Below are 13,703 nucleotides of genomic sequence, written 5' to 3'. Positions count from 1 at the left end.
TTTTTCAGCAACTATTGTTGAAAAGCTTATATTTTCCCCATTGAATTAGCTTGGAACACAGTCAAAAATAGATTGCCTGTACATGTGTGGGACTATTTCTGAAGAGTCTATTGTATCCCATTGGCCCAAAAGTCTATTTTTACATGAGTACTATACTATGTTGACCACAGTAGTTTTATAATAAATCCTGAAACCTAGTAGAGTAAGATCTTCATGTTCTGCTTTGTCAAATTTGTTTTGGCTATTCTAGTTATTTTTCATGTCCATATACATTTTAGAATCTGCTTGTTACTTGCTACAAAAAAGCTGGCTGGAATTTTTGTTGAGATTGCATTGAATATACAGAGGATGGATTTGGGGAGAAGTGACAACTTAATAACATTGAGTTTTTGGCTCCATGAATAGAATCTACCTCTGCAGTTATTTATTTATTTAATATCTGTCAACAATGTTTTATAGTTTTCTATGTAGAAGAGTTACATACATTTATTAAAATTTACTCCTAAGTATTTTATATTTTTGATGCAATATTAAATGGTATTTTTTTCAATTTCTGATTGGAAGATTCTAATATATAAGAATGCAATTTATTTCTGTATCTCAACCTTGTAAACTGTAGCCTCACTAAACCCACTTACCAGTTCTAGCAGCATTTTTCAGGTTCCACAGAATTTTCAACATAGGCCAAAACTGTTCAATACAAATATGATGCAAACCACATGGATAATATTAAATTTTCTAGCAGCCACATTAAAAGGAGGTAAAACTGATTTTTAACAATACATCATATATAGCCTATATTATAACTTTGTCATGTAATGAGTAAAAAAAGTATGAATGAAGTAGTTTACATTCTTTTTTTCATATTTTGTCTTTAAAAGTCAGCGTTCACACTTGGAGCACATCTCAATTCAAACAGCCGAAGCTGAAGTGCTCAGCAGCCACATGTGACTGGTGGGTACCATAACGGACAGTCCACACCAGACAGATAAAGCCAGCCGAACTTCTCATTTTGCAGTCTTGGTCTTTTGCTTCTTCTTCTTGCCTTTTGCACCAACCGGGATGTCTGGTAAATGCTGAAGAGAAGTGGTGAGGGTGATGGTCCTTACCTCACTCCTGATCGTAGGTGACAGCATCAGTCCTTCACTAGTAAGGATGGTGCTGTACTTTTTATAGTGTTGAATTTTGTCAAATGCCTCCTCTACATCTACTGCAATGATGAAATGTGCATTTATTGAAATGATCTGTTAATGTGGTGAATCCCATTAATTGATTTTTGAATGTTAAACGAACTTTACTTTCTTGATATAAACTCCATTTCATCTTTCTATACTTTATATATATATTTCTGTTGTTGTTGGGTAAAATTTAATGAAGAATTTTTGTGTCTAAGTTCATGAGAGATATTGGTCTGTAGTTTCCTTTCCTTGTTATGTCTTTGGCTTTGGCATCAGAATAATGGTGGCCTCATGACATGAATTGGGAAATGTTCCCTCTTCTATTTTGTGGAAGAATTTGTGTAGTATTGGGATAATTTCATTCTTACATTTTGGTAGAACTCATCAGGGAAGACATTTGGGCCTAGAGTATTATTTGTGGGAAGATATTTAACAACATATTCAAATTATTCCATACATATAGGGCTTTCCAGTTACTGATTTCTTCTGGAATGAACTTTGTTAGTTTGCTTTTCAAGGAATTCGTCCATGTCATCTAGACTGTGGAATTTATTGGCATAAAGCTGTTCATATTTCTTTATCTTTGTAAAGTCTGTAGGATCTATGGTGACAACCCCTCTACCATCCCTAATATTGGTAATTTTTTTTTCTCCCCAAAGCCCCAGTACATAGTTGTATATTCTAGTTGTAAGTCCTTCTAGTTCCTCTATGTGAGCCACCACAACAGCACGGCTACTGAAAGAGTAGAGGTGTGGTTCCGCAACCGGGAAACAAACCCGGGCTGTGGAAGCAGGGCACGCCAAACTTGAACCACTAGGCCATCAGGACTGGCTCCTCACGTTGGTAATTTTATCTTCTATCGTTATTTCTGATCAATCTGGCTAAAGTTTTATCAATCTTATTGATCTTCTCAAAGAACTAGTTTTGGTTTCATCAATTATCTCTGTTGTTTTTCTGTTTACAATTTCATTATTTTTTGCTCTGTTTTATTTCCTTTCCTCTAATTTGCACTCCTTTTTCTAGTTTCTTAAGTTGGAAGCTTAAGTTATTGATTTGAGCCCTTTCCTCTTTTGTGGTACAAACATTTAACGCTATAAATTTCTCTCAAGGCACCAATTTAGCTGAATCCCACAAATTGTGATCCACCATGTTTTCATTTCATTCAGTTCAATGTACTTTCTAATTCCCCTTCTGATTTCTTCTTGAACTCTTGAGTTATTTAGAAATGAGTTGTTTAGTTTCCAATTATTGATAGATTTTCCAAATTTCTTTATGTATTGATTTCTAATTTAAGTCCACTATGGCCAGAGAACATACTTTGTATAATAATAATGTTTTCAAACTTAGTGAGACTTTCATGGTCAAGAATATGGTCCATCTTGGTCAATGTTCCATGTGCATTTGAAAGAACACATATTCTACATTGTTGGGTGGAGTGTTCTGTAAACATCCACTAGATCTACTTGTCTGGTAGTACTTTTCAAATCTCAAAATCTCTCGATTTTCTTTCTTATTGTCCCATTCATTATCGAGATAAGGGTGTTGAAATCTCTGAGTGAGCCTGTGGATTTTCACGTTATGTATTTTGAATCTCTCTCACTAGTAACAGGAACACAGGCAACAGGAACTGTTAGGTCCTCCTGATGAACTGATTCCCTCTGCATCAGGAACGGTTCCTCTCTGTCACTGGCACGTGCTCCTCCAGGCCCTGCACCAGGATTTATTCCACCTGCTCTTCCTCAGGTTCTTCCTCTGGCCATGGTGGGTCCCTTGGCACTCAGGTGGACACTTGACGGGCTCCCACAAATCCCGGAGCCCGTGCGCTCTCTCTGTCTGTAGTTCTCTCCTCTCTCCTCTTTGGTTTCTGTCCTAAGAATTCCAGAGCCTTTGCCTTCCCAAACTCTGAACTCTGCTTCTTCAACTCTGTGAAACTGCTGGGCGAGGACGATATTAGTGGCTGCTGAGAAAAGGAAATCTCAAATACTGCACACTGGAAGAGCTAAGTGAGGTGTTGCTTAGCAACTCTTACTAGGAAATAATTTAAACTCTGGATTTATTTTTTCCTGAGAACTTGCTGCTCCTGCCTGGAGTCTAGAATGCACTCCCCTTCATGCTGGCAGCTCCCCTGCATACATGCTTGAGTGCACACACACAGTCCTAACCTGACAGCCACAGGCTGTATTATTCACCAGTTTCCTTAAGTATGTTTCTTTGGATATAACAGCATCCAAGATTCAAGGTTGAAGTGGCTGGAATTCTATGACCAGCACAACCTTTCATAAAATCACTTGGCAAACACAAGGGACACTTAATGCAGGAAGCCATAAGACAGCCACCATCAAAAATGTCTCCATTTAAACTGAGTCAGTAACAGATGTTTTGGAAGCCTGAAGAACATTTTTTCTCCCTTGCAAAATTCCAGCTCTTTCAGGAAAACACCGCAGATTCCAGGCTGCAGTCACAACTCCTTCTTTTGACTTCACGTTGACTTCCCCAGGAGATGCCTCCAGATGCCCTGAGAGCTGCACACACAGGACCAGGGTTCTCGTGACAGTGGCCACCCCCAAGAGCATGTGAGCGGTACTGCGCAGACCTCAAGCAAGGTTTCAGACCGTACCCAATGTAGGCACAGCTCGGGGAGAAGCTGGTGATAGGCTGGACTGAGCCCTGAGCCGGCATCACCACAAATGCCTCCCAGGGCCCTTTGAGTCTGATGAGTTTATCCTACAGGTAAGAAAGGGGCTGGTTATAGGTATATAGGAGCTAAGACAGAACCAGATGAGAAAACCAGCAGAAAGAAGTGAAATTATAAGGAATCTGTTTATAAGTGACTAATTTCATTATAAAAGCAATCATTGATTCCCAAAAAATAATAATACTAATATACATGGACATTTGTTTCTTGGGTCAAATAAGTCCCATTTCTCTTACCTAGTCAACTGAGGAATGAAAATACCTCCAACTGGGAACATCAGCTGGCAATTCAAAACAGTGATATATTCGATGTTTTGGCATCTCTGAAGTAACAGCTCCTTTCTCATGAAGTTTTTCCAAATAACATCTAACACAAAAGTGGCTCAGATAAAACAATTCAGAATTCCCAAATGTGTCCCTTCCTCTTCATACAATAACCTGTCATTTGCTGAGGGACAACAGGAAATACCCCACAGGTGCTGATGACAATGGGCATATGGAGATGATGTGTGATGATCACGATGCCAGAATGCCGTGTCCAAATCCTGGCTCTCTTCCCAGCTGGTCACTTTGGGGAAGCTGCTTAACCTCTCTGGGCTTCAGTTTTCTCATCTGCAAATTGCAAGTACTTACTTCACAGGGTTGTACACATCAAATAAGTTATGTATGTAAAGGAATTGAATAGTGCCTGGCACAGGGAAGGGCCAGGACTGCCGAAATGTTTTCCATCATTATTATCGTGGGGGAGTCAAGTAGACAGATATGTTATGTGTACATTCATTCAGTTATTTCCACAAGTACGTGCAGTGTAATCCCTATGTATGTGACACTGTGCTGTGCACTGGGCACAGAGCAGCAAACAAAAATGCCTCCAAGGCCACCTAGACTTTAAAATGCACACTGATAAGGAGGAGGTCACAGAAGGGCAGAGGTGAGAATGGCAATGCCTGTTTAATAGCCAGATAACAGTTTAATTAAGATATCAATCTTCAGTACCAGGGCCTGTGCTCCCCTAGAGAAAAACACAGAAGGAGAGAAAGAAGAGGAAGCAGAGAGATGTTCTAGAAACACTGACAGAATTGTCTATTCAAGCAAGGTCGGGGCTGGAAGGGCCAGTGAGGGTCGTGGCCCACCTCTAGCTCACTGCACAGCCAGGAGGATTTTCAGGACACTCTGGCTGGGAACTAACACTCAGGAGACCACAGAAACACCAGCTCCACTCTCAACACCCAGAAGTGGGTGGGATCTCACATAACTGCACTGCAGGCTGGGCTGCTCTGTTGCACTTTGTGAAAATTCACATTTCGTCAGTAGATTCTTTGCCATTAAAACACAACAACAAAAATTTTTAAATCTTCATCTTTCTCATTAAATGAAATAATTTTTTATATTACTTTTTAATTTTTCTCAGGTGTGTGCTTCTTCATATGAACTCCAAAATGCCCCCTGAGAAATCGCCCTGGTACACACAAGCCTACAGAGATGGGTTTCTTGGATATACAGAGACAGCCTCTCTAAGCTGGACTCCTCTCCTTTCATTCATATGCTATAAGGTTCTTCTGATGGTAAATACACTCTTTAATCGCATTCCAAGCGACTGCACTGAAGGAAAAGCAAACCATTTCAAAGTCTATCAGACGCCTTTATTTTCTTTCATTTTCACCCATTTTCAATTAAAAAAAAGATGTTTGCACATTCACGTCCTATTTTTGTAAGAAAACACACATAGGCGCACGCTGAATATTTGGCATCTCTTTAGGTAATAGGACAAAGAAAGTCTTCTCCCTGGAGCAAAATGTTGCCCTTCGAGTTGGTAATTTAACAAATCTATACGATAACTTCAGCCTGGTCTCCCTGCCAAGGCTGAACTGGGGTTGTCATGAAGGGGAGTGTTTATTCAACTTCACGCAGCGAGCTCTTACTATGAGGCCAGCAGAAAACTGGAGTCAAATGCAAATAGGACCCAGCTCTCTTGTCCCCACTTGGCGAACCTGGTGTCCATCTGTGTAAGCGTCCACCCTTCTAGGCGATGGCCCTCCTGCCCTGCTACCTTCTGAACAGTATTCCCATCTCAGAGGGAGGGCCCTAAGTCAGTTTTCAGCTGAGATGAAATGGATTTGTTCTTGTTAGAAATGCATTAAATAAAACATCATCTAAAAGCTTAGGCTTCACCAAGTGAACCAAAAACATTACAAAAATGTCTCAGGCAAGGAGGTCCTACTCGATGTCACTAATGTAGGAACCCAGAAGAAGCACTTCCATTATTCAGACAGAAGTAAACCAAGGTTCACTAATACACAAACACTGGCTCGTGATGTTCTGTTTGTTTACACGGCAATAGGAGCGTCAGATTACTTTCTCTTTATATTCATGTGTCTGGATTTATTTCAACAGGATATTCACGACCAAGAACGTCTCTAATTCCTGATAGACACTGGTTGGCAAAGCGTCAAATTCTCCATGGCACACATTGAATTCAAAGCTGGACTTGCAGTTTAAGTGAAGGCTGACATCAAGAGCAGTTATGAAAACCTGAGAAGGGGGAGTGACTATTACAGCAGCATGCCACAAGATGGAAGTGGCTTCCTGCAGCAGAACAGCACCCACTTAGGGAACAGTGTGTCTTCCAGTGGAATGATATCTATCATGGGTTGAACTGTGTTCCTCACAAAGATATGTTCAAGTCCTAACCCCCAGTACCTGTGAATGTGACCTTATTTGGAAACAGGGTCATTACAGATGTAACCAATTCAAGATAAGACCATTAGGGTAAGCCCTAAATCCAGCACGACAGATGTCCTTATAAGAGACAAGAATGCCAAGGATTGCCAGAAACCACAGGAAGCTGGAAGAGGCAGGGAGGGATCCTCCCCTAGAGCCTTCAGATGGAGCATGGCCCTGCTGACACCTTGATTTCGGACTTCCAGCCCCAGAGCTGTAAGACACTACTTGTCAGCCTCAATTAAGCCTCTTCCAATAGGACTTACCTATCAGGAAAGCCCCGTGTTCTAGAGGCTCTCAGATAGGGGTCATTGCTCTGTTGTATAACCACACGGGACACGTGCAGAAAAGGGAAAGATGCGCCCCATACACATTGCCCCTGATCGCTTGAAAAAAATTTTTCCTATTTACTTTACCTAACAGAACAAACAAATACCTTATATACTCCTCTACTAATTTTGAGTTTAGAAAATTGTTTAAGTATTTTTAAACCATTCAGAGAAACAAAATAAAATATAGTAACAGCACTACCCTCTTCACCTCTCTATCATTTTTTCAGTGGGAAAGTCGCAGCACAAACGAAGGACATTTTAGCAAATCAGTCCAAGCAAGAAGCAAGCAGACGGGACTTCCATCTAAAAGGCAGATGCTGCCACTAAACAGCTGGAGCCAAAAACTCTGCAATTTCCCACCCGACTTCACCGGGAGTTTTTGGAACCATCAACAAAATATCATTTTTAAATACTTTTCATCCAGGAGGCAGCTGTGTGGAACAGATGTCAGCTGGGCTGGGGTGCTGGCAGCCCAGGGTGGAGGAGGACGTCAAGATGGGGATGACTTGTGCTGACTTCAAACACCAGTGACAGGAAGGCTCCGCGTGCGCTCGAGGCTGTGAGGGCAAATCGCCGGAGGTTCTTTCTCTTCCATTTTCCTTATTTCCCTAGGGACTCTTTCCAAACCTCGCTGTTGACTGATCTCCAAGTCTGCCACTCTTTTACCTGCCGGTACTTTCTCAGGGCGAGATGCCGCAAAATCATTCCCTTTTGCCTGATCAAAACTAGTGCCACCACGTGTAAGTCATGCCCTGGCAAACCCATACAGTTCCACTTACTGAGGGTTTAAGAGCTGGTTCTTTAAGATGCGACATTGAGGGGCAGTCTTGTATTATACAGGGTTTCTCAGACTCAGCACCCCTGCCATCTGGGCTGGATAATTCTCTGTAGTAGGTGCTGCCCTGTGCACTGTAGGATGCTGAGCAATATCTCTGGCTTCTACCCACTAGATGCCAGTAAAATACCCCCATCCAGGTTATGACCAACAAAGATGTTTCCAGACATGGACAAATGTCCCCTGGGGTGAAATCACTCCCAGCTGAGAACCACTGGCATCATGAATAAGAGCCAGCCTCTGGAGTCAGACCCCCTGGATTCAAATCTCCTCTTCCACTCACAAGTAGCTTGGCTGTGAGAAGGTACTTCACCACCCTGTGCCTGTTTCTGCACTTGTAAAGGATGAATATGATGGTCCCCACCCCACGATACTACATGGGGATCAATGAGACTATGTAAAGAAGCACTCAGGACAGGGCTGGCACAGTCCAGATGATGCTATGCTGGCTGAGGATATTCTGTGTTCTGCACTAGACATGTTGATGGCTGGGATCTACACTCAAGCCACCTACACAGTGAAGAATTAACTTACCCAAAGAGAGGTCTGGCCTCTGCCCTGGGCTCCTGTTAAGTCATCTCCAGGCCCCTGGAATGCCCTGTCCGACAGGAGTGTCTTTGTTTGCCTGGGGGTTTTGGCCAGCAGACGGTCTAAATGAGATTTACAACAGGGACTTAGGGCCATGCAGTATCAGTTCTGCCTCCTGGAAGTCTGGAGACTAAAGGTCAGCCATGCAGGCAGTATGTGATTGAGCCCTAGTGAAAACTCTGCACACAGAGGGTTTGGCTGAGCATCCCAGAAGGCAATACTCCATACACAGAGCCACATATCGCTGCTGAGACAGTAGCACTGTCCATGACTCCACAGGGAGAGGACAAGGGAAGCTCCACGTTGGCTTGTTTTCCCAGACACTTCCCTTGGCTGACGTTAATCTGTAGTTTTTCCTCGTAATAAACCATAACCATGAGTGTAACAGCTTTCAATGAGTTCTGTGAGCCCTTCTAGCAAGTTATCAAACCTCAGGGGGGTCTTGGAAACCCCCAAACTTGCCACTGGTGTCAGCAGTGAGGGTGGCCTCGTGTGGACTGTTCCCTCTGTCTGTGCAGTAGGCTTACTCCTGCATCTCCTGACAGCAATACTGTTAATGTCATCATCTTCTGGTGGGAACCATTCATGGAGCACACTGCCTTAGGCACAGTGAACCTACCGTAACACTTCTTGAGGGTTAGTGCTCACTGAGGGGCCTACATCTATGATGCTGATATTAAAAGATGCCAGACTTTTGGTTAATATGACGGAATAATTTCATTTTAAATTCCCATGCCTGTTGAATGGGGTGGGGGTAACCAGGAGTGTGGGGCAGGATCTCAAACTCCAGAGGAGGAAGGAGGCCTAAAGCGTCCCTCTTCTGGCAAGGCGTGTGAGCAGGCCCACAGCGTGAGGCAGACACCCTGCCCAGGGCCCCAACTTAGCAAGAGTGGCCAAAAATCGCTGCAGCTACCAAGCCTGCCTGTGGCCTTTTCTGAGCGTCAAGCAGACACAGCTGTGCTCCCAGGAACATGCCCAGGCCACAAGCTGGGCAGGCTACCCCACCTGCAATATCAACAGGGCTAAGGCTCCACGTAGAAGCTAGTTCTGCCCGGGGCCCTGGCAGCGTGAGAAAGGTAACCCTTACAGAGGTGGGATTATGTGTTGGGGCAGAGGTGAAAAAATCCCAACTCAACAAAACCTTGGAAACAACAATATCAAGGCACTCAGGGATAACTGATACCCAGAAATTTAGCCAACAAGCTCAAAACCTGAGAGAAATCAACCTTGAGAAAACGGAAGTAAATGACCATGAAATACGTATGTTTAAGGTGCTTACACAGATTTTTAAAAGCAGGTGGGCAGCAGCAATAAAACCAAAATGTATGTTATAAAACCAAGAGATAGTTAAAAACAGAACAAATAGATACAAAAAAACCCAACAACAACAAATCCGGAGATGAAAAATAGTCATCCATTAATGGAAACACTGAACGAGTTGCTCTGGGGGCCTGCTCTTGGCAGAGTACACTTGTAGGTGCAAAGACACAACAGTGGAGAGACAGCCACATCCCTGCCCAGAAGCAGTTGATATTCTTGCAGGGGAGACCATCAATAAACAAAGAGAGGAACACGTAATATGACCCGAGGTGCTATAATCATCCTAAGCGCTATGGAAAAACTGACCCAGGGTGAGGGGTGTCGCCCGACGAGGGCGCATCTGGAGGTCGGGGAAGGCTGCTCTCTGAAGGGCATCAATGAGGTTAATGAAGGTAACGGAGGAGCCACGCGATACGTGGAGGAAGAGCATTCCGGACAGTCGGGAGGTCCTTACCCTGATTAATCCGTTCTTTTAAAATAATAATAATAATAATAAAGCAAACATTATATTACGGTGAAATTACAGATGTTCCATTTAAGTTGGAAACAGGTTTGATGGCACTTTACACTCTATTATTCACTTCTGCATTAGAAGTCCTGGCTAATACAATTACACAGTACAATACATAAGAATAGAGTGAATTAAGGAATTGAAAGGGAGAAAAACCTTTTTTAATTATCTGGAGATAATAATAGTGTCTATATAAATAAACTGAGACCCTCAGCTACTAGGAGTTCACCAAGATTACTGGCTACAGACCAACATAAAAAACGATAGTATTCTTATGCATCAACATTAACCAAATAGAAGAGACAATTAGAAAAAAATCCCTTTTATAAGACAACAAAAAACTTTAGGTACCTAAGAACAAGTCTAAGGAAAATTGCTACTGATTTTATGAAGAAAAAAAAGTCTTTGAAGGACACAGAAAACCAGAATTATTAGACAGACATGCCATATCATTCTATAGAAACAATACAATAAGATGGCAAATCTCTGGATGTTTTTTATATTATCTTCTTATTATTTCCTAGACGTTTCATATCTTTCAAAGCAAAAATTAAGAAATTCCATATAATTTAAATCCAGATCCCAACTGGAGTTTTCACTGAACATGACAAACTGATTCTGTAATTCCTATGGAAAAGTAAGCTAAGAAAATTCAGAACAAAATGAAAACTGAAGAACTAGGAGGGGCTACTTGCCCTTCCAGATAGTAAGGCTTCTTCTAAAGCTATGACATTGAAACAAGGTGGCATTGGTGCAAGGAGAGACCACTAGGTCCGTGCCACAGTCCAGCAGGTGATGCTCTTAACCGGTCTCCGGTCTCTGCTCCATGTGAGCCATGAAGGCAGGAGGGACCGAGGACCACATGCACCATCGAAGGCATATGGGTGAGGCTGCAGCTCAGGGAGGTGAAGAAGAGAGGCAGGAGTGGAGGCAGGGAAGAAGCTGGCCCGAGCATAGGGGAGGGTGTCCAGCCCTCCAAGGGGCTTGAACGGGAGAGTGATGAGGAGACAGGCCAGGGAGCTTCCCTGACTGGAGCCTCTGCAGGGAGCTGCAGGAGAAGAAAGGTGGTGCCATGCCTTCTCCTGTGCACTATGACAGTGTCCTTTAGAGCCAGAGAGACTAATCTGAGTTCACTTAGTCCAGCCCTCTCCCTGTGCAGAAGAAACTGAGGCCCAAAGGGGATGAAGGCTTGGCCACAGTCGCAGATGACTTACTGACAGAACCAGCTGGAAACCTCACCATTGGGCTCATCCAGGGCTCTCTCCAGCTAAGGCACACCAGGAATGCTGTGTCCCTTGTCCCTGGCACTTGAACTCTTTGTCAGTTCCCATCTTGAATCTCTCTTCTCCCTTGGCCTCCAGAGCAATTCTCCCTCACTAGTCTTCGTCTCTCCGCGGCTTCTCCTCTATCCATTCCTGGCTCCTGTTCCTCTCCTATGCCCAGCTCCTGAGTTCCCGCCAACTCTGTGATGGCCCTCTTGGTGCTCAATTCACTCTCCCTGGATGGCTAGAGAACCCCATGGCTTCTATTATGAGCCTGAAGCTAGTAATTTGTACATCCATATCGGCAGCCCAGATCTGCACCCTGGACAACACCATTTAATCAAGCAGTCAGCGAGATACACCCATGAGACAGTGGCACCAGGGGAAAAGCCTACGGGTAAGACTGCACTCTTATAAAGATCTGACATCCTCCAGATGTCCTTCCTCTAAGCCGAGGGCCTCCTCAGGCTCAACATGAATAACTGTGGGTTTTCCAACAGGTGTAGGAAGCAAGCCTATTAATGTGATGTAATCATGTTGATACAAAGTCAGTATCACAGAAGTCTGCCTGTAAGGAGGATGACCCAGTAATTGAGAAAGAGTTCAAGAGCAATGACCAGTCTTTGAGAATTAGAGGCACAAGGTAAGCTCCCCGATCCCAGAGAGATTCTGGAATCACGGGAAACTCAGGGACCAGGAGAAGAATGGAGCTACACAACTGTGGTGTTGAGGCGTAAACTCAGACTTAGCCATCAAAAATTAGTGACAAGGTGAGACACAGGCGTGCAAGCAGCTGCCAGCGAGTCTGATGAGTTAAAATAGGCATTGAGAGACTTCACCTGTGGGGACACTGCTAAGATAGCTATTTCAGAAGACCTTGTTCTCAGCTATAGGTGTCTTGTTTACAGTTTAGAGCCAAGTTTACAGAACTACATATGTCACAAATCAAAGCACATAAAGAAAACACACAAAAAAAAAACATTTTAAAACCTTACCTGGTCCCAGGCAGAGACGGTACCTCCAAAACACATGAACAAGTACCCCATGGCCAAGAGACATATCCATATCACCAAAGAGCAGAGGCGGAGCAGCTTCTTAAAGACGGACTCGATGCAAACGAGGACGAATATCGCAAAGAAAATTGCCAGGGCAGTTGGAACTGTTATTAAAAACGCCACATGGTCTTCAACTTCCTGAGGAGAGAAAAAATACATTGCAAAGGTGCAATTCAGAAATACCATGATACTGATGATGTATGTGATCAAAATGCCATCAACATTAATCAATGCCAAAATATATCGAGTTTTAAAAATTATTTTAGAAGTAGAACTTCTAAAGTTGAACTTTTGAAAATTTCAGTTTCCTATTAAATAATCATGTTTTTCTAAATACATAACTCAGTACTAGATATTTAAATTATGCAAAACAGCTGGCAAATCAAATTTAAATTTTCCCTAATCCATGGAGAAATGGGTTTTATTCAAAAGTGAATGTAAGAGCACATAATATCAGGATAAAATAAGAGAGCCATTTTCACCCCCTGAATCAGAGGATCAGAAATGGCTTGGCCTTGGAAATTAAGGCTTCCAAATGGATTTGAAATATTTTATTTAAAAAAATCTAAAATCTATCTCCGTCTCTAAAGTGATGAGCTTTTATTTTAATGATGGCAATTAATGTTTTAACAGGATCACAGGTTAATAGAAAAGGGTCAGAAGCACTAAATATAGACAATGAGAGAGCGGGAAAGACTTAGAAGAATGTGCCATTTTTCTAGTTTCCTTCCCCACTTGTCTCGGGCTCCAGTAGCAGAAAGAAAATGGTCATTTATTATCAGCCTCTTACCAAAGCATTCTTTAAAGAAAATCTCCTTTTGCACGCTATTGCTCATTTTCTATTTCTCTCTTTCTAGCCACACACACAAAAGGCACACTATTCAATTCTACACGATTTCCGCACAATGTGATAACCCTCATGTTTCCTTTGGTTACAGTACAAGCATGGATCTAGGCTTTAGCTTCTGCAAAACGTGATGCTGGAAGCTTGCTATGAACAGCATTCACCAGAAGCTGGAACACAGTTTAAGTCTTTAATCCTCACCCAAACGTGTTTAGTTACGGAAACACACAAGGGGGTTTCAATCAAAAAACCCATATGGCTGGGACCCTGAGAACTTCCACTGAGGTTTTGAATAGTAAAGGTTACAGTAAAATCTGGGACTTATGGGGTGTCTCTTCACATACGAGAGCCTGGTGAACCCTT

The 13,703-nt window shown here is 42.7% G+C and overlaps 1 protein-coding gene across 1 annotated transcript in view; it reads right to left on the bottom strand.

Annotated features, from left to right (window-relative positions):
- ADCY2 (adenylate cyclase 2) overlaps positions 1 to 13,703 on the bottom strand; it is a 404,666-nt gene that overhangs the window by 370,030 nt on the left and 20,933 nt on the right. The window contains exon 2 of the mRNA XM_087443107.1: positions 12,437 to 12,634. Coding sequence (XP_087299233.1) covers positions 12,437 to 12,634 — 198 coding nt within the window. The remainder of the gene's footprint in view (positions 1 to 12,436; positions 12,635 to 13,703) is intronic.

This window comes from Ceratotherium simum, chromosome 18 (assembly GCF_057802395.1).
Source record: "Ceratotherium simum simum isolate JZ-2026a chromosome 18, ASM5780239v1, whole genome shotgun sequence".
In the NCBI taxonomy this organism is placed as follows: Eukaryota; Metazoa; Chordata; class Mammalia; order Perissodactyla; family Rhinocerotidae; genus Ceratotherium; species Ceratotherium simum.
This window is presented reverse-complemented; position numbering and strand designations above follow the sequence as displayed.